The sequence below is a fragment of the Anarhichas minor genome, unplaced genomic scaffold, assembly GCF_050575085.1.
Source record: "Anarhichas minor isolate MPS153535 unplaced genomic scaffold, ASM5057508v1 ptg000040l, whole genome shotgun sequence".
Classification (NCBI taxonomy): domain Eukaryota; kingdom Metazoa; phylum Chordata; class Actinopteri; order Perciformes; family Anarhichadidae; genus Anarhichas; species Anarhichas minor.
The window spans coordinates 4,229,140-4,254,033 of record NW_027466486.1 but is presented as its reverse complement, the minus strand read 5'-3'; the positions used below and the strand labels follow the sequence as shown (position 1 = coordinate 4,254,033).

The window sequence follows — 24,894 nt, the reverse complement described above, 5'->3', positions numbered from 1 at the left end:
AGACTTGACATTTCACAAGTTGTGGTGCTTTTTCCTACGTAATAGATTCAAGTGTGTTTTCTGCATTCAGCACGTTGCTTCATTCAGTCACTCATCACTCATTGATTTATTCTCTTTGCAGTTTCATACCAGGGCATGATCTAGGTCAGCTAATAACAGTAGCGCACAGCAGAGCTTGAAATCCAGCACACGATCACTCAAAGACACACGTCTGGAGTTCAAAGCACTCAGCACTTCTGCGGTTTTTACAGTTGATTTGTGTTTTTAAACGGTAATAAACTCAGTTTTGCGGCTCCACAAACAGTGGGAAAAGACAGGGATTCGGAGCTGTAATAGCAGCAGAGCTCAGACAACCAAATAAATGAAAATTTGATTCCACTGATTTTCCGTCAGTGTGAGATAGAGGAATAGATGGAGCGCTCCCACGCTCCCGGTGTCTGAGGATATAAAATAATTGAGTGTAAGAAAGCAGAAAAGATCATTGCTTAGCTAAAAGAAAACTATCATCACTTCCAGGCCTTTTGCCTGTGCACACAGTGTGGATAAAAACTACAGCGGAGCCCTAGAGGCAGAATCCAGGTCCAGAGAGGAGCCAAAGCCATTATAACCTTCCTTCACCTCCACATATTAAGTGTCTGCATGAGGCAAAGCACCGCCAGCTGTGGGTGTCACAGTCTGAGCAGGAGTTCATTTCAGTATCTTCTGGTAGGGGAAGAGGGGCAGGCCTTCAATGAAAGCAGAGATGTCCATGATGGCTACAGCACCCGCCATCTTGGGTGAGGCAGGCAGGAAGGTGAGCTTGGACACCTCGCCGTAGGTAGAGCCACTTGAATCCTCCTCTTTGCACTCGTCTCCTTCTTGTTTCTGACCACCAGCCTCGTCGTCCTTCTCTTCAGCACCAAATCCCACCACCTTTAGGAGACAGGGATACATTTAATGTGTCGCCACGCGCATGCAAAAGTGAAGGAAAAAGAAAAAATACCCTTCCGTCTCTCTACAAACATAAAGGCATTGCTCACATGCACGCTGAGTTTGCGGCTGTTCTGTCCTTGATGTTCTTTGAACCAGGAGACCAGCTCAGCTCTGGTCATCTGCTTCAGAGCCTCGATCTAGAACACACAGAAGCACTGACGGTAAGAACACCAGGAAAGTTTGGCCTCTTTATCTTCCTGCTATGGTTTTATGGCTCATTCAGGGGATGGTTCAGACAATCAATCGTCTTTTATCCAACCAGTTTTCAGCAACAGCTCTCAGCAGAGAAGCTCAGAGGAAGCCACTGTGCGGCAGGAAATGGTGGACAAACACTTTCTAGCTGGTGGAGAAAGTCAAGCATCTAGCAGATAAAGAGACAGATTTATTCCCCTCAGGACTTTGTGGAGAGCAAACCAAAGTTACAAAATAAAGTATATAATTGTCTTAAATGTATAAGGTGGGATGGCAAAGTTGCTCTGTTGCTCCAGGGAGAGAGCGCGATAATAATAAACATTTCAGTTTCCACCTCAATGTAAATGTGGCAGCTAATGAGATAATTCTCATGTAGTCCCTGGGCAGGTTATTACAAATTAGAGGCCTAATATTATCAATACGATGCTTCAGCAAGCACTGCAGTACAACACAGCACAGCACATTACAATGCAATACATTACAAAAGAAGCAGATATGTAAACAATGAAGGTGTGTAACAGCAGTGCCAGGGATGAGGTAGTAAGATTACTCAGGCTTGGTTTGCTTTGAGCCGTCTCTTAGGTTTAAGTTTAAAGGTGAGGTAATTAGTGCTCTCTCTAAATTCATTAGGAACGCTGTTCCAGTAGCGACTGGCTCAGACTGAGAAGACTTGTCTGTATTGTACAACATAGTCTCTTTGAGTATTTGCCTTCGTTGCCCTGCTGCTACTATCCTTCGGCATTATGAACAGTGCAGGCAAACCTTCATGATGAAGCAAGCATCTGCAAAATGTTTAAAACTATGAAAATTTAATAACTTGTACTTTCTTACTATATGGCCATCATAATGGCAATGATAGCTCTTGGCCTTTTGGTCAAGTGCTTGTAAAACAGCAGGTCATGTTCATTTTGTGTATGTGCTCTTCTGCAAGGCAAGGACATTTTTTTTTTACACCAGAGTAATTAATTGTGCTTTACAGGGCAATAAAAATACAGTAAAGGTGAAAGTTTTGCAAAAAAAAAAAAGTGCCAAAGTACAAGCAACTGAAACAAGAGCTAAACACAATTTAAAGTAAACGAGTACGGTTTAAATCAAGTAAAAACAAAGCAAATACTCAATAAAAAATAATAACATTAATATAATAATTATACGTATACTAGTCCTACTAATATATAATAATACCATTAATAATGATAGCAATAAGGCCTAGAGCCTACATCATAGTGGATTAAGTTTGGTCAAAGAATGCAACAACATAAATCCCACAAACATCACTACCATGTCAAAGTCTCTGTTCATTTAAATGAGGTAGAGGCCAGTAATAAAGATCAAGGTTGGTATTGGAAGTAAGGGAATGAATAAAGAGCCAATACATGGTCCTCAAGCATAAAGAGGATGTCTGCATTCATTTGTCCATTTAGCTGATAATGTGTGTGTGTGTGTGTGTGTGTGTCGTTGTCCTCACCTCTCTGTTGAGCCTGTCAAACACAAACTGCTGTGTAACCACCTCGGCCCAGTTCCTGTGCACCTCCTCCCCGAGGTGTGTGTCTTCACACTCCTTCAGCTTCACTAAAGCAGTCACCTGTACAAAACACACACACACACACACGCACACACACACGCATTTTTAATTATTCCAGAAGTCAACCGTGTGTAAAATCCAACAACAGATTGTAAAGCTGGGTCTTACATGGCTAGGAAATGTGTTATTAATCCATCAAAGTAGCTTGAAACTTTTGACATTTCTAAAACATAATTAGCTGTAACCTATCTATGTTTGGGAGAAACTCCCAAATACACAAACACACACACACCCCCACACACACACACACACACACACACACACACTCACAGACCTGGGTAGTAAAGGCCTCCTCAGAAAGAGAATTGAGCGTCTCCCCAAACGAAGCCAAAAACTCTTCAATCTTTAACTCCACCAGCTCGGTACTGTGAGAGAAAAGGTTCATGAGAGGTAAGAGATATATTATAGGCTACAGGGCGTATTTGACTTATTCATTTATCAGCTCCACCCGCTTCTCTCTTTCCAGGGCCAGATAGAAAAATTGTAGCTTGCATTTGAGTGAACAGTAAGATAAATTATACGCTGGCTTTGGGAAAAGCAGTTAAGATAAAGCGTGTCTTGCTTTGGGCGAATGAAAGGTTCCGATTGTGTTGCAGACTCACTTGAACTTTGTGGCCTGTGTTTCCACCGTGACGGAGAAACCCAGAACGCCTGAGGTGTTTCTGCAGGTGGGGTAGACATGGTACCTGCAGAGGGAGACGTGACAACAGACAGCTAGGATGAGAGATGTTGAGAAGCAGATATACTAAGAAATATCAAAATACCAAGGCAAGAAAATGGGTTACATTTGCCAAAAGTTAATGTCCCACCTGTCCCGACTTTCTCTACTTTGTATAGTAATAACACTTTGGAAAGCAGGAAATTGGGATTTAAACATGTAGTAACTAACAGAAGAGACAATTACAACTGCGGATAAAAGTGAAAAGCGTTGTATGTATGTATGCATGGAGTCAAGTGGAGGCTTAAAAATAGCTTCAGTTTCTTCACAAGATCAACACACATTTGATCTTCTGCAAAGCTTAATAATAATAATAATACAAAAATAAAGAGAGAGGAATCTAGGCAGACACAGAAGGTAAATTTACATCCATGTCTTCAATTTGCAGATAACTCTTGTGGAAGTAAGTAAACGTTTTAATGAAAGCGTAACCACACTCACCCAAGAGTCTCTTTGGTCCGGAGGAAGTCAAAGCAGGGTTCCTCCATGTGCATCTGTAAGACAACAACAATTCAGTTTAGCATGGAGGAATGACACAATGAATGAATTAATCGATGAATGCATTTAGAGAAATAAACGCACCACCAAGAGCTCCATCAGTGTGTGTTCCCTCAAGAGCTTTGGGCCAGACTAGATGGAAAGATAAAGGGAGAAAGAAACAGTGTGCAAAAATAATAAATATCTATATTGGGATATGTTTAAGTCACAATGTGAAGGACCTGATGCACTGCAGGTGTGCTCGTACCTGGTAGTAAACAGTGACCTCAGAGTTGGCATCTCCCTTATTGAGTGATTTGACCTTACAGATGTGGTGCTTCAGAGGAAGCTCCACCACTCTGAACATCACCGGCACCTCTGCTGGCAGCTTGGAGAACTGCAACTTTCTGCCAGAGGGAAAATAAAGGCGGACCAAATGGGAGGAACGGAGGAGGAAGGAAAAGGGAAAGAGAGAAGAAGAAGATCGGTAAGGAGCAAAGGAAGGGAGAAAGGAGGCAGGAAGTTTGAAAGGAGGGAATAAAAGGAAAAAGTAAAGAAGGTGAAAAGGGAATCATGCCGTGAACAATTGAAGCTAATGCAAATTACTGTGTATGGCGGCAAACAAATACATTTGATTGCATAGTATTGGTGTTCTCATTAGGGAATGCATTCAGTGTAATAGCTGACTTACTCTGTGATATACTGCAGGAAATGCTCTGACTCCTGTGGAGACAATACAATAGAGGATCATGAGCAGGTAAAGATAAGAGTAAGACATGAGGACAGTGTCAAGTTCACTCACAATCAATTGATGCAAGTGCAGACACACAACATTCATTAGCTAATTGTATTGCTAATCAATCTACTTGTCTGTGTACTGCCTGCCATCCACTCACAGCGCTGCTGAAGTTGCCCTGCACCAGTCCCTCCGTGTACAGCTCGGCCCTCAATGTGCGGCTAAAGTCCATCAGCTCATCGCTGGTCAGACCGGCCATCAGAGCCTGATACTTCTCCACCATGGACCAGCGAGAGTGCTCCAAGATCAGCAAACGCACATCCCTGAGAGCGAGAGGAGAGGAGAGAGGGAGAGGAGAAGAGAGGGAAGAGGGAGAGGAGAAGAGAGGGAGGGGGGAGAGGGGAAAAGAGGACAAGAGCAGGAGTGTTTTTTTCTACATTCAGGGTTGTCACACATTTCACCACTAGAAGGCATCACAGACTTGAAGATAAGTCAGAAAGTAAGCTGGAAATGTCAAAAGACAGAAGGCAAACCACTCACTTGCCGAGTTTCTCAGGCTTAATGAGGATGTTGAAGTAGGTTTTCTTGAGCTGCTCAGCGTACATGCTGAAGACGTCAGGGGAGGCAGAGAAATCAGCCAGGTGGTCAATGATCAGGTGGAACAGCAGCTAAAGAGAGACATGGACAGAAAGACAGACATACAGGCAAGATGAATCACCATCATCACCATGCATCAAAACAATACAAACACATCTGTGTGTGCATGCTGACTGTCTGTTTAAGGAGCTTTCCAAATTAAGTAGCAAGAGCAGTTGTTTGTAAATCATTTCTTAAAGGAATAGTTCGACATTTTGGGAAATATGCTCTATCACTTTCACTCCAAGACTTAAAGCTGCAAAAGACAACTTATTCCCCCCCCCCCCGACCGTTTCCAAGTGGTATTACTGATCGCTTGCAGTCTCACTCAGAGCCTACTACGAGCAACAAATTAAGCGACTTATTCAGACCATCAGGGAAAAAGAATGATATTCAAACACACTATATTATTGTACAATATATATTGTATTCCTCCCCAATGCTGTAATGTAAACAGCACAGGGTCTCTCCTGTCCTCCTGTGCCGACCGCAGGCAGTCTCTCCTTTGCTGCAATAGACGCAACCACTAAGCTGAATGTAAATGCACGATGACGTCGCCAATATGCAAATGAGCGCATGACTTCATCTAGCTGCTTTTAGCGACTTTTGTAGCTAGTGCTAGCTACTTTCATTGGACAATAGTTGGCAACACTGCACAGGATATACTGCATGTTGTCTTCGACAGCTTTGAGCCTAAATCAATCTCTTATTTTCCAGAGATGGTTCCTGTAGGCAGAAAGAACTGCACAGTGGAAGCGAGGCTTGTAGGGAACAAATCTAAACACCACTGGTGTCATTATTCTACAGCCATTTTATTGTGCAATCAACATTTAATTCATTGTAAGTTAAAGCTAAGCCAGGCTAGCTGGTTTCCCTTTGTTTTCAGTCCAAATGCTAAACTAAGCTAAGCCGTCTGCTGGCTCCAGCTACATATTTAACACAGACAGGAGAGTGGTATCAATCTTCTCATCTAACTCAGAAAGAAAGCGAATAAGTGTATTTCCCAAAACGTGCAACTATTCCTTTAATGCTTTTATGATCACCATAAAGCCAATTACATGACCAACTATTTGGTGTTAGGATGTGACAAATATCCCCAAACATTTCCTATTAAGGGCCTATTATGATCTATAAAGCTTTAATTAATGATCGATTACCATTGATACAGATTTTATTTACCACTTATAGACAAAAGGTAAATCATGCTTTATTAGAAAGTGGTATAACAAAAAAGTTGTTTTAGTAATCTAAATAAAGTTATATACTTGTAGCCAACAAATACACAGGATTTAAAGTCTATACTTTACGGGCTATGGCGCATATGACAAAATAATGATCAGCGTGTGGTGATGCATATACAGCGTATCTATATCTGTTTGTGTGTGCGGTTTTTCCGGATTCATTCACTCACAGGCAGTTTGTGGTTAAATCCTTTAACCTTGATGACTAGGCCGTGCTCACCGGCCGTCAGTTTGTACTCCAGCTGGGCCACTTCAGCCTCATAAGCCGGCTCGGCAAGGTTGTGGTCTAGGATGTTGACCAGCAGGTCAAACAAGACCACACTGGAGCGGGGAATGAGGACAGGGGTAAGGGTGGAGAGGGAGAGAAATGATGGGGAGGAGGTTAAGGAATAAAGTGAAATACAGCAAGGAAATGAGGTGAGAAGGGTGAGATACAGGGGGAAAGGGAGATGGAGAGAAAGAATAGAGGCAGGGAAGAAAGGAGAAGGCATCCAAACAGTGAGGAGTAGGGAATGGAAGAAGGAAAGGATAAAAGCAAGGTAATTGAATAAATGAAAAGTAGGGAAGGACAGAGGGTTAGAAGGAAGTAAAAAGGAGGATTGAAGTGATGAAAGGAAAAGGGGGATGTAATTGTAGTAGCAGAAAGAGAGAGAAAACAGACAATGGCATAAAAAAAAAAAAGATGTTAATTAGCATTACAGCTAAAAAACAAACACTATATTCACAAGGGCATGTTTGAGCCTGAACTTACTTCTTAGCAGATTGCTGGATTACAGGAGAGATTAAGTGGAATCTGATGTAGGCTGCAGCAGGAAAAAGGACAAGCGAGTGTCAACACCTCTCAAATGCTATCAAAAGTCTTTGTGGAAACATCTTGCATGCTAATTGAGGCTCACAGTACAGGCGCACACACACACACGCTCACACATATTTCACCTTTAGGGATTTTGAATTTGTTGTCCTTCTTGTACCACAGGCATCCCCTGTCGCTGTCGGCTATCTGGACAGGAACCTCAGAGTCTGGGCAGTCAGACGGCTTCAGGGTGAAGTCAGTGGCTGAAGAAATGCACAAAAACAATGAAAAAAATCACAATTCCTACTTGGTGCAATCTCATAAATAATGTGCGACTTTCAACAATACAATATGTCCAGTTCGGGATACACATGCAGCTGGTTGTCAAGACTGTAAAATATGTCACCACACCCGCCCATCCCAATAAATGATTCAATAAGCCTTGGGCATATAAGGGGAGCTGCATCATTTCTTCACATTTTATCAGTTATGGCAATGTGGTGCTTTACCAGCAAAATGTATAAACGGAGCACAATGCCAAAATGTAGCAGCCCTAAACGTTTGGTTAGCATTAGACCAGAGGTGCCTTGTTTGGCTTTAAATCTTCAGCCTTAAAATGCACAGCGTCTCTCCATTGCTGGACTTAAATTAAAAAGGAAGACCAGCGAGTTCACAGTGACCAAAATGCTCTGTTCCTCCCAGTCTGGTCAATATATCTGATTACTGCATTTGTTGGATGGTTGAATGGGGAGCCAAAGTACACAGTGCAGGAACAAGTCTTGTTCATGATCATCTTATTGGACACTTCTTAGATACATCCGGCCATTTTGGGCCACAACAATCTACTTGTTTAGCCCGTAGTGCACAAAGTATATTAGCCCACAGATGAACTTGTTTTCAGCCGGAAAGGTGAGGTCACTGTTGAGCTCCAGGTCTCCTGTCCACTGCTCCATCCACTCCTGCTGGATGTCTGTGTGAAGAGAGAACATCTATTAGCACATAAGAAACATTTGGACTTAAGATTAATGTTTGAAAACGAGTGACCTAAAGATTTAATGCCAAAAAGAAATGAAATATTGGTTTCCGTGCATTTTATTTTAAATTTAAATTGTATTCCAACACTATTGTTCGCCATCTAAAAGACAGAGATAAATGCTGGCATTTCTGCTGCTGGCTAGGTGCATTATATCATCCTGAATATCACCCCACAAGGGGAAAAAGACAATGTATTCACTGAATGACTACATTGTGGGGAGCGCGCACACACACACAAAGAAACACACCCTCCACGCTGTATTGTGTGCCAAACCACTTCTCCCTGAGGGGACACTGGCCCTCATGTTCTGGTGACAACAGCATCAGGTTGGCTTTCTCAGGGGTGAGGAGGGACAAAGCTCCACTGATCACCTACACACACACACACACAGACACAAACAAATAAAGTAAATTTTTCAGCAAAGAGAGGAGTTGTTTTTTCCCCCTTTATTCTAAATTACTTGTTTATGTGAAAACAATTTTAGCTGTCAATCACAGTAAGAGGCAGCAAAACTGAACAGAAGTTGTTGTCATCACAGAGAAATATGCAAAGCCACAATTAGACTGTAACGTTTGATGCAAAATAATATCCACCAATCAAAGACAGAACCAACAACTCGAGAAAATATATTTCTGGCACATAATGGTATTTTCTATACAAGCATTAACATATCAGACGGAGTCAAATGTCGATATGTTTCTGCTTTCCAGTGACCCGTTTCATTAACATCTTTATCTAAAAAAAGGAAATATAGGATTTTAGAATAAAATCCTGAACTGGTTCACTCCCCGAACTACTGAACTACTTACTTCTGGGTCGAACTCAAACATCAACTGATCTCCTGTCAGTAAGTCTTCTTTAGGGAACAGCTGCATGTTCTCACAAATGTCCTCGACGTATTCTATAGGGTCAATCTGACAAAGAGGAAACCATTCTCATTCATAAAATCACAATATCAAATTGCCGTTTGTCCAAAAATCTTCAAATACAGCAGCACATGAATATTTGGATTCTTACTTGCTCCTGATAGTGAAACTCGTTCGCTTCAATCTTCTGAATCTCATCATATACTCTGAATGCATGAACACAAATATTGAATTATTACCTTTATGCATCCCAGACAGAACCTCACAACATCTCATTAAACCAACATAACAAAAAGAATAAAGGTATACATTTATAAATGAGCGGTATAATGCGGTATTAACTACCTCCTACACCACAATGTACCAAAATAATGAATATAGAAGTTCTACAAGGGCAGTAGGTTCCGTTACTTTGTGAGACTGTGTGTGTGCGTGTGTGTGTGTGCGCCTGCCTTTTCTGTGGCCCGAGTGTCTGCAGCATCTTCAGGTACTGGAACACCAGGTGAGTCACCTGCGAAAGACAACAGACTCACAGAAATGAGATGTCATGACTTAAAAGTCCTTCCGCTTTAATGAACGATTGCCACGATCATTTTGTCAGTAAAATTATTGTAATTACCTCTTTTTCTCCAAAAATGATGGAGGTCAAGGGAAAATTACAGTTAAGTTTCATAAAGCACAGAAATAACACTGATGCAAGGCAATCTTGTTGTATGGTTGTTTGATTACAGTCATTAGAAGAAGCTAGGACAATCATTTGAATACTAAATGCTGAATAGAAAGTAATGTCATTCACCCCCTTTCAGAGACTCAAACATGTAAATCAGAATGTCCCCTCCGCCTTTGTGAATAAAGAGTAATAATCATCATCATCTGTGAAAAACAGATAATGATTGTTTGTTGGAGGAGAACACAGGAAGAGAAGTACGTCGTAACGGTTGCTATGGATGCAAGAGTAGAGACGACTGTGATCGTAAAGACATGCGAGCGGCATCAACGGGCCTCATTCACAAATCGTTCTTAAAAACCCACCGATGCAGTTTTCACAAAGATTCTGATCTTCGCCAATACTTCCTCATGTGGGATTTGTTCTTAGGTAAGAAGAGAATACACGCACACTCAAGAGCACACTTAAGCCCATTGTAGTGCTTACATGTTGCAAATTAACTCAAAGTAATGTGTTACTGCGTTTTCTTTAATTCTACTGTTGTAGAATATTATAGGACTTAAATTACAATAATATGTTTGTCATTTATAAAAACACATTTTAATAATTATTTTCTTTTTTACAAAGCATTATGGTCTTTTAAAATAAATAAATGCTACAATTCAATTTACATCAACTATGTTAATCGGGAAACGTGCTTCCAATTTTAGAGATCGCACCATCTTTTACTTCATCAGCTGAGCGCCCTTCTTCACTTTACTGACGGAGTAATAGCATCCCATGTATCTTTTTATGATTTTATTTCATATCCACTACAAAATTTTATTTGGTGCTCATTTCCTCCAGAAGTACCTTCACTTCAGTATTATTGAAGCTTTTATTTTTAACATTTGGAGTCCGGTGCTCTACCCTCTTCAGACTTTTGTTTGGGCATTCTTGACTTAATTCTCGCAGTTTTTCTTTTTTAACTTCTGTGTGTGCACACGGCCCTGCAGTCTCCCTCCTTTTTAAATGGGGGATTTTATTGGGCGTTTACCTGCTAATTAGGATCAACTGGCACACGGTTTGAATTTACAAGCACAAAGGGAGTCATCATCATAAGAAGAACACGAATAAGGTTAAACATTTCTGCAGTTTAAGAACATCTCGTGAATCTAACGTAGATTTTTATTTTGACATTTAAAAAGAAAAAAAAAGCAAATTTAAGAAAGAAACCATTGGAAAATATTGTTTAATGAGGCTGACATTCTCATCAAACGGCATCCTCAAGGCTGTTGCAGTATTTATCAATGCAGGTTTGTTGACTGAATTGTCTTTTCATTAATCATTAGAAAAAGTCTCCTGTTGAACAATTGCCAGCCGCCTCCCTGTTTAAGACACACATTGCCATGGAAACAGACAGATTGCTCCCTTGAAGTCACCTGTTGTATTCATGAAAAACAAGACAGGCCAGCTGCATCCATGCAGGGTACCACAACTTACACGGAATGATTCTCTATGATCCGACAACAAATGATTCGGATGATACGCTGTGAACTGGAGATAAATGCGTAAACCGCTGCTCGTTTTTTTGCCCGACTTCCTCATCTCAGGCCACAGCGGCGGTGCTGCCATGAATCCAGAGGACGAAAGAATAATAAAGAGAAGAAGAGTCAAAAAGAGATTTTTTTTTTATTTACCTCGTAGAAGTTTTGGAAACCTTCATCGGTGAGGGTGATGGAGATGGAGAAGATGGAGTAGGTGGTGTTTTGGTCAAAGCCAGTTTCACTGTTGCCTCCGAACAAAGCCAAGGCCCAGCACCTAAACACAACAATTCAGTAACACGGATTATAAAAACAGGACAGCCGGTGAAGATTCTTTCACTGCCGTGAACTGGAAAGAGAATGCACATTGTGTTGAAGTGTGAGCAGCGCAGGAAGTAGAAAATATGTAATTTCAAGTTTCTTGATTGCAGACAATTTAACGAACACTGTTGTGGTCCCTTTGAGGCAGTCAGCACCACTTCACAAATCCCAGATTGGAGAAATGACACGCTCTCTCATTCCGTTACACATTGGCCCGGCCTTACAGGCAGCCTTTCATTCATTTAGAGAAAAGGAGCAACAACTTGCAGAGCTGGGTATCTCGTCACATCATGTCTGCTTTTATCTGCATGAAGACATGTTCTCATGGTATGATGATGCACTTTAACAGCAACGGTTGTTTTTGAAAAGGCTGCACTGCATTACCAGAGAAGAAGAAAGGATGTGGACTGTGATGCATCACACCGAGAGAGTTTTATCTCTGAACGTTTTCATACGGCACCGACATGAACTGAAACCAGCAGTATAGATATTTATTCGGTTGCATAAAAAATGCACTGAAGCCCGCAAACTAAACTCGAATGCATCTGATCAGTAGTGTTCCACACAGTTTGTGTGATGGCCGCACGTATAGAAAGACCAATCCCTAATTTCACTTCAGGGGGACAACAGTGGCCCAATTTCAAACAAGCCTCTCGGCCCCTCGATGTTGTGATTGTCTGAACTCAATAAAAACAACCACTCTACCGCCTCAGCAGTTTGGTTCGACTGGGAATTCAAACCGAGTACACTCAAATTTCACTGTTGTCATTTATCAACAATTGAAAACAGCACACACAGTAAATAGAGATATTCTATCAAACGCTCCAAGTGGTGCTGATGGTAAAGGGACTATTAGATGGGCTCTCGGTATTGTGGGACTACAGAGGGTTTGTCGCATCGCTTTGCCACTTAGCAACAAGAGGCTGAAACACTCGTGTACAGCCACATCCATGATGGGATGAGAATGTATGAATCACATTGTCAAGTGGGCTGGCAAAGTGTATAGTTTGAAGATTGGGCTCGAACACTCGGGTCGCGCTCAGAGCTGGAAAAAGCTCATGTATACCAAGCAAATTGAAGACCTTTTAATTGGGTTTTTTGGAGTGCCCTTCAATCAGAAAAACAAATAGACAGAGGCAATAACACTCACTTCTTCCTGAGCACTGAGAGGACGCTTCCTGTGCCTTCATGGCCAATCAGCCAAGAGATGTAGTGGAGAGGCTTCACTCTGAGAAGAGGCGGGAAGAACATGAAAAGGAGAAACAAAAAAAACATTGATGCAATCCCTCTAAAATCAGGGCAAACATTGTATCTTTTGGCTGGTCTGAGTCTGTTTGTATGAAGAGGCACCACTCTGGAGAAGGAAGACAGCGACATGGAAAAAAACAACACTTTTGATGCAATTTAGTCCAAGTCAGAGGAAAGCATGGTCTGCTGTGGGTTGTGTAGTTCTGGATTTATGTGCCCTGTACCATACATATTGTATATCCACTGTACGTGGCTCACCTGTAGTATTTCTCCTGAGGGGGGAGGGCCCAAGTGATATTCAAAGCATGAACTTTCCTCACAGGGACGACTGCAAACACACAGACAGACAGACGGTTAGAGAAACACCACGATAGAAAGATAACACAACTGCTGCTTACTTCTACTGGTTTGTATTTCCTCAACCTTTTTGGCCTGTGATCCATTAAAACAAGTCGCTATGAGACCCTGCAACATCTCATTTGCATTTGTTCACACATTGAAAGCAGTTCAACCAGATTTCTTTTCTTTTCTTTTTTTTAATTCTATTTCAGATTGCTCTATTCAAAAGCTTGAAAAGGTAAAATTGTAAAAAATTTAAAGAAATAAGCGGAATTGCAGAAAGAAATGTTTCTGCATCACTATCCCTTAAACTATCTCCTGATCCTCTCAAGAGACATTCAGAGGTTGGGAACTACTGCAGAGTACACCAGATGTGTTCAGTAATTAGAGCTGTGCCGTGGGATTGATGCGTACCTCTGTAGAGCTGGTTAAAGGCTGGCGTGTCAAAAGGATCCAGCATATCAGAGAAATTTGGCTCGGACAGACCACTGTGGACACAAAAACAGAATCATAGCAAACAAGAGAGAAGAAGATAACCATCAAAACAACAATGCCAATACGTCATTAAACGTGCTCTAAACCCACTATAATGCTTTTTTTGAAGAAAACAACACATTAGTTTCAGAATAATTACACCGACTATTTATAATGAGATAATTGAAAAAGTTTATCGGATAAGTTTAAAGATAACCGTTTCCAATTAGCACTTACAATTTCACAGAAATAGCACCTACCAAACTCCAAATTGTTAACTTATCACTGTTTTCAGAGTGATAATAATACATTTCATTGATCTAAAAGGAGTTATGGCTATATACAATACTTAATAATCAAATGGATGAGAGAAATTCGTCAACACATACAGGAGCTTGTAATCCCTTAACTGAAATGAAAGCATTATGATGTTTCACATCACAGTGATATGCATGTCGAATCTCTAAGAGAAACCTGCCGCAGGGACTCATGAAGCAAATACAAGTGGAGTTCTGTAAGAAAAACACTAATCCAGTTTGACTTTAGGGAAAAAATTATCTCTTTCAGGAGTGGGGGGGGGGGACGAGGTGAAGCGAGGTAAAAAAAAAAAAAAAAAAAGAGCCGCGAGCGAGACAGAGGAAGGCTTGACATTTACATCTGAGCAAAGTCTCAAAGGATTTTCAGGCTCAATCTATATCGCACCAGCACCTCATCACTGTGACCGAGAGCCTCTTCTCCAATACTCACTTGTTAGGCACCTTGCTGAAGATCTCTCTCACCCACTTCTCCAGAGTGTCCAGCTTCTCTAAAAGGACAGGCCGAGTGAAGAAGGATTAATTAGAGTTCGAGTGCGTCTCAATATTTCTGGCTGAAATCTCATAATTCTGGGTTTGGGAGTCTTCAGTGAAATGCAGTTTGTTTGTTCTAAAGCAAACGCTGTTGACTACATTTAGCCCATAAATGCCCAATCCGTGTTATGTTTCAAACCGTTTCATCATTATAGATTAATAGTATAATTGAGGTCAACAAATAAATGAAAAGTCACCACTTTCTGTGTTTCTAACCAAGTGATACTAGAAGTAAAATATCATCTTTACAATAAAGAAAACTCAACTTACTGAGGAGTAATAGGAGGTTCCAGTCCTTTTTTATTTACACACATTTGGATTATATTCATGGTCAGCATTGTGCCTGCAATAACCATTCAATGAATTACATTAAATTCTGTAATTCAATCTATTTATATATTCTGTAATTCTATACAGTTGTTTCATTGTAACCGGCCCTCTTTCCTGTGTGGGATTCAAATTACACACACAAGGGATTCATAAAAGGAAGGCATGCATGTTTTCTTCATTATAAAAGCCTCCCTGTTTACTGAGCGCTCTCCCACAGAATACCGATACTGACAGTATCACCAGTATAAATATAAAGTTGGGATCCGTCTCATGTAAGACACTCCTCTTTCTGCAGGCAATCTGTGCCTGAGGAAAAACACTCCCGCCCTGCGCGCAGCATGAGATCAGATTGTGATCGAAGGCTCACAGCATGATGGAAAAAGGCCAATTATTGACTTTATTCTTTAATAAAACAATGCAACTCAGTGAGCCCTTTCAGCCCAGTTTGTTTAGCTGTGCTGTAAATGGATACAGAAGCTGCTCTTCTTCAGCATTTCTGACACCAGAAGCTGCGCGAGGAGAATTTGTCTGCCTCCAGAAATACATACTCGTGACATTTACATGGAACAACCCGGACCAAAATCTTAGAAATAATAACTTAAAGCTGCTATAAAAACAATTTCTAATGATCGCAACTTCACTGTTGTGGTTCACTCTCATCGTTCTCATTAGGATTGTTTCCAGCTCATGTCTCAAATCTCATGTCGGGAGACAAATTTCAGTTTTCACATTTCCTTAGTATACTATAGATAATCTTTGTCTTTCCAATGGATCCAGAAATCATCATGACACCTTCGCATCACTTTGCAGGAGATGATTTTCGAGGTGCTTTAAATAGCACTAGAGGTTTCAACAGGAAGTCAACTGTTTCAGAGGATGATTTTTCTCAGCACGAATGTCAACACGAGTCATTATTTTACCTTCATGCAGTAGTTAATTAGTTGGCTGATATTTTCTGTGAAACCCTGACAACACGCGTTATACATTCTGTGTCTGACTGAAATTATTTAAATTTGAGTTGATTCAGGAATGATTAACCACAGTCAGCTGAACATGGATGAATCCTTATTAGAGCTGAGAGTAATTATGTTTTAATTGTGCATTAATCTACAGATTGCTTTTTCAATTCATTAATCCGTTGTATGAAATGATTGAAAACAATTCAATTTATGTCAATCTATTAGTAAGGCTGGTTCTTTATGTATAATAAATGGAATACATTTTCCTGACCTTTTGACTGCACAGCCAGAGTCATGTAGTGGGCAGAGTAATGTTTCTTCCAGAAGGCACGCAGTCGCTTATAGACATTGATCTTCTTCTTCTTTGGCTCGTGCTTTAGCGTCTGCGCGTTCCCTGGTGTTGTCACAAGTAAGCAATCAATTCAGCAGAACTATAAAACACTGTAAAAAGGAACGGTTTACAAATGGAGGGATATCAGCAAGAAAGGAAACTTGGCGTCGGTCTCAGCACTCCTGTTTGTTATTGCCGAACATACCCCAAGGAGGCCCTGTGTGTATTATGTGTCCCAGCGGTTGTGTTTACCAACTCACCCCAGCAGAACTTGCCCATGGGGTGTCCAGGTTTGGCCAAACTTCCAAACAGCATCTCTTTCCTGTGGGAGTCCGACGGCTTAGCCAGCTGGTACTCTGATGGACAGAAGGAGAGGCAGAAAAAAAAAAACTTGATGCAGCAGAGAAAAACATTAATCAGGCAACGCTGCTGATGAGAAGTTTAACTACAAGCACAACAGCTGAACTTTAACTTCTCAGCACAGAGGAATGACGCACGGAGTCACCCAGACTTACCGCTGTCAACGGCCTCCACCTCTCGATCAATGGCGTCACGGATCATCAGGGGGCAGATGAAGAACTGAGCCCACCTGAGAGGTTGAGGGGACAAAGAGGCTATAATCAGGGGCCATATACCAGTCAGAGAGAAAGGACACAGGTCAGACAGACACAATCAGATGGAGACTGATACAGACAACAGCAGGATGGAAGGCAGCTGATTTGAGCCTCTACTCTTTGCCCGAGTCTGTTAGTTTACGTTAGAAGCCCGTGTTACATTATATCCTATGACTGATCAGATTGTGAGACATCTCTTTAGTGATACATCTCTTTAGTGATACTTTATGTTGTTGGGTATTGGCAAAAATGCTTCCCCCATACATGGGGTCTCAAACTTTGGCACAGCAAAATCACAGCTATCAAGTGGGAGCACTATGTTGGTTAACAGGTGTCAAAATAAAGCACGCAATTAATGTGTGATTTAAATAAAAGAAAAAACCTTTGCAAGAAAACTTAGGAAGGATGTTAAACAGAAACGTATTAGTGAATTTACGAAAAGCTGGTGCACCTCAATCCTGACCTGGTCTGTTGATGAACGACAGAGTACAAGTTCAAAACAGGATAGCATGTTTTCTCTGTATGTATAACAATACCAGGAAGAGTCCCACAGTTTCCAAAGAGACATCTTTTAGTTGGTTTGGTTTTAAAATGTCTTAAAGTGTTTTTTGGAGTTTACTTCCTCCTTTTCTTATTCCTGTGTTTTGTGTTTATCTGAAAATGATCAGATGGTTCTCAAGAAGTCCACTTCTTAAGAGTGACTGCTCCGCAAACAACAGAAAACCCTCAGATCCTCCCTCACCTGTCAAGAGCCTCTTTGAAGCTTTTCCTCTGGATGTCAAACTGGAAGATGGTCCTCTCGCAGTCGGTGGAGGCGTTGTCGCTCCCACCATGCTTCTTGAGGAAAGCATCAAAGCCATTTTCTGAGGGGTACTTCTCACTGCCCATGAACACCACTGGGACACAATGGAAAAAACAGTAGGGGGGGGGGGTTGAGAAGAGTTGTAAATCAAAAAATAAAAGGAATTTAAAGAAAAAGAATCCACCACAGCTTGGTGATGTGCCTTGCATTTGTGTTTTTTTCTTATTTAAGTGGGAAGCTGGCCAAACAGACATGGTGTTATATTTCCCGCTGAGCCGCATTAGAATTTGATAGCGTTTTTAACATTTTGCGCCGGTTTTGATGACAGTCTGAAAGAATAGATAAACTATTATTTTCAAACGGATCACCTACATCGTTAGAAGACACGGATTTAACAATTTCTCCACCGACAGTAGCATCAGAAGACTGGAATGCAATTCAAAATAATACGTGACATTTCAAGAAAAGAGAGCAACTGTTGCTTTTTTTGAACTGGAAAAAAAAAACTTTACGCTTAAAAACTTAAGTTCCAAACCATTCTTTGTTGTTTTTTGGTGGAGGGTATTCTGGGAAATGTCAGTGATTATTAACTGAAGTAGACAAAACAGGTTAAGGAAAAGAGGGTACACTGAATAATTTAAAATAACAAAACAACTCCTGGAATGCATTAAATATGGCTGCTCTTCCTGAGGTTTCTCTCCCCCCCCCCCCCCCCACATTAAAGTTGCAAGATCTAAGATTGGGAGCGTTTCGATTGCTTCTCAACGTTGACGGTCGGCATGGCTTTATCAGCTGTAACTGCCGTATGAGAGCAGCACAGAGCGCCATCCCCGAGCTTACCAGCGGGGCACGATCACAGGCACGAACATGCACTAAAAGCATGCGCAGCAGGCCGTCAACAACGCAAGGAGAAGCTCAACACACACGGAGGGAGAGCGACTTCACTCTCTGCTCAGGTATTACTCCACTATATCACTTTACATAGCAAACAGTTGTTTGCTGCTATACTGATGTTTAGAATGTAAAATAAAGCTCCTTTAAAGTAGAGTTTCGTTCTTGTCAAAGAGTCCAAGTATATAAGAGTATCGTATGTCAAACAGCCTATATAAATAAAACTCACTTGACTTGATACAGGCGATAGAAAGCAATGTAACAGTACTGAATTCGAGGGCAAATTGACCCTTGACCAAGCAAAGTTGAGTATTTAAATTTTCATGACTTAACCCTCTCTGGTTGAATACTCACTGTGCTCCAGAAAGTGAGCGAGGCCGGGGAGGTCACTTGGGTCGCTGAAGCTCCCCACTCCAACACACAGCGCTGCTGCACACTGATACACACACACACACACACACACACACACACACACACACACACACACACACACACACACACACACACACACACACACACACACACACACACACACACACACACACACACACACACACACACACACACACACACACACACACAAAATATAAATTATAGTAATACTACAGCTTGTTATAGATTACTCCTCTGTGCCATAGGCCTTTGTTGTTGATTAAATATTATTAAAACCGCATGGATGAGCAAAACCATTGCACTGTAGTTTATTTTCAGTTATTCACAAATACACTGTCCTGCTACTGTGAATACTTGCACCAAATAAAACTAACTAACAAATAAACTAACACATACATCAATGGTTTTGTTCTTTCCATTGTATTTGTTGATAATGACAAAAATACATACTTTAAGTAGCTCGAGCTCTGTCTGTGTGGAAGTTTAAGGTAGTTCTGTGGTTAAAAAAGTTTGTGTATTTAACAATACTATAAATAGTTTAGTTTATGCTGACAACTCTCTTGCATAAATCTGCACATCTTATTTGAACGCAAATTTCTTTGGTTTCAAAATGACTCACGTTTGTTGTCTAGTCTGCAAATAATTGAATGGTGCCCTATATTAAACACTTCCCGGCGGTACCTGTTTCTCTGCATTTTTTTTCTTTTTCCCCTCGTCATCATCTTCATCATCACTGCCCATCCCGTCGTCATCATCATCGCCCTCCTCCTCAGACTCATCCTCGGTTTCTTCTCCAGATTCATCGCCCTCCTCTTCCTCCTCTCCATCAGAGTCCTCGTCTTCAGACGCAGCTGGCCCGCTGTAATCTGAGATGAGCAGAGCTCGCAGGCCGTTGTCCAGCACGATGTGTCTGGAGGGATACAAGTCAAAAAGGTGAAAGAGCTCTCTGTGCTCTTTACAGCATTCATCGTTTGATTTTGTTTTTTTGTATTCCTGAACGGGCGGTTAAATCAGATGTCTCTTTGCAGACTGCATCTCATACCCTGTGAGAATCCTTTTTTTTTCTATGCTTTTTCCACAGCAAATGTATCTGTGTTTGCCCCAAAGAGGCCTGAGGCACCGATGTGTGCTCATAGCATGAAATCGTCCCATCCAACTACAATAAAACTGTACTGATCCAGCTGGAAGAGAGGCGCTATATCATTTTGGGATTTGGGTTAGTGGATCTGGGTCATTTTTCACGTTCATGAATATGAGAAAATAGTATACTTGCATGTGTATTATTGCACGAACAATCATACAAATAATAGTGACTGAAAATAAAGTACGAAATAGAGGAGATATATCATGTAGCAGGGCTACAATGCAATGCATAATATAAATACTCAGGAGAATGGCCACGTGTAGCTTGAATATGGATTTACCTGTAATGTTTGGGGTCACTGGGGGACTTGATGATCTCGCTGTCTCCAACATTGTCCTCTCCGTCCCCTGATGCCTGGCACTCCTCCCGGGACACCGGGTCTGCATCTTCTGCAGAGGCTCCACCTTGGACCGAGCCCGAGGACTCGGACGCTGGGGCGTTTCTGGATTTGTTTGTCTGCGGCATCCTCGGCACAGATGATGAGGCTTTGGCACTGGGGGCTGACAGCAAGGCGCGACCGTAAACAACAGGACAGGTCGCTGTCACCGCTAATTTCCCGGTCAGCACGGCAACACACCGCGTCAGCCTGAACAGAGCTATGATGAACGTATACCCTCCCTGACAGGAGAGTATCGCAAAACGAAAGCTCAGAAATCAATGGGACAGAGACAACGCAGATTAACCAAGACCCCCCCCCCCCCCTCCTATGTGGAAGAGGCCTACAGGTCTGAACCCGAACTGTCACATACACACACACACACCGCCAGCGCACACAATAAAGCTATTCACACAGGCTGTCTGGTGGTTTCGCCCTATTCAACTATGTGTCAGCTAAAACACGACTCAGCCAAACCACCCTAACCTAAACCCTGAACCTCTCATATGAACTGCAGGACTCAAACAGCAACACAGGCAACCAAAAACCACAATAAAAGCTGCCAAGAAGAGTAATTTACATTCATAGAAAGATAAACATAAGTGCGCTACGGGGCTAAAAGAAGAACTTCATGTCAGCATATTACAAATATTCTTTAATATAAGCTTCAAAAGGTTCGGTTAAAAGTCTGTTTCAAAGGCAAAGCCGAAAGGAAACTTCAACAAGAACTTCGTGAAGCCGGTGCGACAACAATGTATCCATACCTTCCTCCCTCCCTGTTGACAGCAGAAGGGCCTCAGCATGTGTGAATGCAAGCGGCTCCCCAACAAGGAGCCCTCTGATTCGCTGAAAAGATTCAGTGCTTCTACATGCCGCCCTCTGATTGGTTCTCAGCGAAAAAGGAGGCGTGGTTTGAGTGCCAACACGTGCGCACTGTGCAAGTCAGGAGTGGTGATAGCTGCAGGAAGAGGGACAGCGGCATGTTGCCACCTGGATGTAATCAGCAGCTGCTAGCCATCTGTTTATGATTATGACTGCTAGATTGAGGATGTTCAACCGACCACTTGTCATAGCCAGTAAATGTCATTTTTTGTACCTCCTTAGCCAATACAGCCGGTCTGAAGTGAATTGGATGTGAATTGCCTTGTCAGCCACAGTACCCCATGTAAATCGTACCACCCACATCTCCTAATGCACCTGTACGAGGCTGCAAACAGGGATGACTGGTTTAGGGCCCGCTAGGGGGCAGACATAGGCCACGAGGGATGTTGGGCAAATTTAACACCTGATTTTTGATAATGGTCTGAGATTTAGATGCTTAAAGGCCTACCATTACCAGTCTGTATTTTATCACAGAATTGTATTAAGGGCTGTCAAGAATTTGTAATTTTAATGATTCTCCTGATATATTTATTGTCGTCCGCTGAGTAAAAGCAGAACACAAATTGGATGAACCTCAGATCAGTAAGCATAAAGATACATTTAAAGTAAGGGTTTGCTAAATTTGATTGATTGATGATCAACTCATAATTAAAGTAATATAATCTACATCAAATCCCAGTCAAACGGTTAAAAACTAAATCTTATCATAAATAAGCCACATTGACATTTGTCCAATGCCCTTCCTCAGCCTCCCCTCTGCAGCGTGTTGGCATTTCACCCCTCCACTGTGCCAATATGTCCTCCCCCTCACTCACCAACTCTCTCTCTCTCTTTCTCTCTCTCTCTCTCTCTCGCTCTCTCGCTCTGTCTCTCTGTCTGAAGCCAATCTGATTTGCCCCTGGGCTTCTGTCGGCAGAAAGAGGTGATAAACACCGCAACCATGACAACCGGCGAGCCAGACACACGCCTGAGTTCCTGTATCCTAATGGCTTTACTTGACATCCTCTCCTCCTTTAATTCATCAAGTCCAGTCTTCACCTGAGCTAATATTAAGACACTCGGTGCAGATGAAGGCGGCGTGCTTCCACTGCAGTTTGAGCTTTCTCAGCCTCGTATTTAAAGATGATGGTGGGTCTACCACATTTAAACCTCCACATTGCTTTAAATAGAGCTCCATTAGTCACTGAATAAATATTTCCTCAGTCTGATTAAAATTTACAGAAATGTTATTGTGTAATATTGATTCCTCTGACTTGCTCTTGAGGAGTCAGACAGAAAATGAAAGTTCTGAGCGGATTCTCACAAATATATCCTATTGATCACTAATGGAGCCCTTGTGAGAACATTATGAATGATGTTTTCGGAGCAAAGTTCTTCCACCAGTTGTACTGCAGCAGCCCTGGTGTGAGTACAGAGCCATTGCTCGGCTGAAATTGCAAGGCTGCGGTATTAACGAAGATAAGCAGCCTATTAGAACTGTGTGAAAGTGCCTTTTACATGCCACGTGAACTTTCAGAACAGAATGGCAGGTCTTGTGTTAGTGATCGATTGGACAGGCCCCTGCAAATCCCGTACCTTCCCTTTAATGCCAACACACATGGCCTTTTCATGGTCAGGTACATTGTATTAGTGCTGTTGCAACGTGAGCCGTCATAATTCCACATTTTTTCCCACTTTTGTGACCCTCTCTATGACCGAGCCCAAATTGAAGTTCGGATTGGGCACCCCAGGCCTCCCCAGGAAATAAAAACGTGTCCGTGTGAAAACGCCATGTAGAATGCAGCCAGCTGAATCATTGTAGGTATTGTGAATTTGTCCCCCAGTCAGTTTCCTGGAGAGACATTGGAGGCAGCAGCAACGAGTCTTTACCTTGAGATTCCAAGGGGCCAAGGTTCCCACAGCAACTGATTTGAATCCTAATTAAAACGGGAGATTTGATTAATTAGCTCTACGTGTGCATATGTTTATGTGTGTGTGTGTGTGTGTTTTGCATGGCTCTCTGTATGTGGCATGTGTGTGGGAGTCGGCATGTTCTTGTGAGTCACGGTGTATCTTGTGTGTAGTTATGGTAAATGAGGAGGGGGTGTTATATGCCAATACGCGCGCGTGTGTGTGTGTGTTTATGTGTGTGTGTTCGTGAGCCTGTGGGTAATCCTGTGAATCACTACTGTGTTTCCAGCATGTGTGCTCATGTGTGTGAGTGTGTTTCATGTCTCCCGGGAGGCTTGTCCTTGCCTGCAGTACTTCTGTGTGAATCAGAGGTGAGTCCTCTGTAGCTGCCCTCTACTTTAATCTGGAGCTAATGACAGAACCACCTGCCCTCCTGGCCATTCTCCTCCCCATCCACCCACATATCTAGCCCCCTCTATCTGTTGGCCCCTATCCCCTCTCCCTTCACCACCCAGCCCCTCACAAACCTCCAAATTCCCACTGCTCATTGTCTCCCTTTAACTCTTTCCTACAACTGTTATTTTCCTTTTCCTCTCTACATCCCTCTCTTCCCTGATCTTTTCCACTTGCTTTCTTCTCTTTCCCGCAGAGTGTAGGATGCCCTTGCCTGCTTTTCTGATTGCCTCATCCCACTGAGCAACTAGAGACCTAGAGGCGCGGGCCTCAAAGAAACCAAAACACTTGTGAAGGGACAGCGCAACATTATGTGAAAAGCATGTAGCTTTAAGGAGCTTTTCTGACCCACGGATCGGCATGGGAGAAGAATAAGCCACGTTCTTACCCTTGTCAGTGTGCCTGCTTGTCCTCAAGTCTTGAGTGTGTGTGCAATCACGCATGCAAGGCCGTCCCGGTGGATATCTTGGGAACAAGAGCATAATTGGAGAGAGCTGCAAATACGGGCCTGACCACTTCCTGCAATGTGTCCAAAGTGGAAGAGAAGGAGGGAGTGAGCAGGGGGAGGAAAACAAAAGAGAAGAAATCAAAGAGAGAATGGCGTGTAAACCAGTCTGAATTGACAAGAGCCCACAGGAGAATCAAAGTAAGAAAGTAAAGAGGGAAGAAAGGGAGCGAGAAGGGTTGGGAGAAAGGGAGAAAAGGGGAGTGATATAGAAGAACTCTAAGTGTGATCTGACAGAAATAATTCAGATGAGAGAAAGAAAAAGGCTTTGGAGAGAGAAAGCGGAGGAGGAAGAAAGGAGAAGTGGCTGAATGGAAACAGCATGAATCCCCATCCATTTCAGCACTGGACAGCTCCACAGACAGCACTAGGCCAGTATAAATAGATCCCCTACTTTAGAGGCGCCGTCAACGCTCCAAAAAAGTGCTTTATGTGCTCAGAGCGGCTCCTGCCCCTAGAGAACAGACGCGCAGGTATCTGATGGTGCCTGATAACCATCTTCTCTCAGTTCCTCTCCATTTGTTTTCTTAATTTAGGGAGCCTCCACGGTTCAACGACAACACTACGGTGAGGAAAGCGAGTGCTTTTCTCCCACATTGTCCGTCACGGGCATCGTTACACTCTGAAGGAGAAGATACAGCCTCAGGTCTGGGAT

General features: G+C 42.2%; 1 protein-coding gene across 2 annotated transcripts; it reads right to left on the bottom strand.

The window, feature by feature from the left end:
* Window positions 1-82: 82 nt before the first annotated feature.
* On the bottom strand, window positions 83-21,330 carry LOC142968023 (nardilysin-like). 2 transcript variants are annotated; one of them, XM_076107736.1, is made up of 32 exons: window positions 21,274-21,330; window positions 20,414-20,633; window positions 19,671-19,899; window positions 18,951-19,032; window positions 17,646-17,799; window positions 16,805-16,878; window positions 16,550-16,645; window positions 16,230-16,352; window positions 14,569-14,626; window positions 13,762-13,835; window positions 13,267-13,336; window positions 12,911-12,988; window positions 11,596-11,716; window positions 9,702-9,760; window positions 9,401-9,455; window positions 9,193-9,297; window positions 8,631-8,754; window positions 8,231-8,317; window positions 7,491-7,610; window positions 7,306-7,357; window positions 6,725-6,875; window positions 5,218-5,345; window positions 4,838-5,000; window positions 4,633-4,664; window positions 4,210-4,348; window positions 4,047-4,094; window positions 3,906-3,958; window positions 3,349-3,432; window positions 3,021-3,111; window positions 2,630-2,746; window positions 1,020-1,109; window positions 83-912 (listed from the first exon to the last, which is right to left on the bottom strand). In XM_076107736.1, the coding sequence occupies exons 2-32, from the start codon at window positions 20,596-20,598 to the stop codon at window positions 688-690; spliced, it is 3,267 nt and encodes a 1,088-aa protein (XP_075963851.1). In that variant the 5' UTR covers window positions 20,599-20,633; window positions 21,274-21,330; the 3' UTR covers window positions 83-687. The 2 variants fall into 2 exon arrangements, with proteins under 2 accessions (XP_075963851.1, XP_075963852.1); XM_076107737.1 differs by having other exon boundaries at window positions 20,414-20,751; window positions 21,274-21,288.
* Window positions 21,331-24,894: the final 3,564 nt, after the last annotated feature.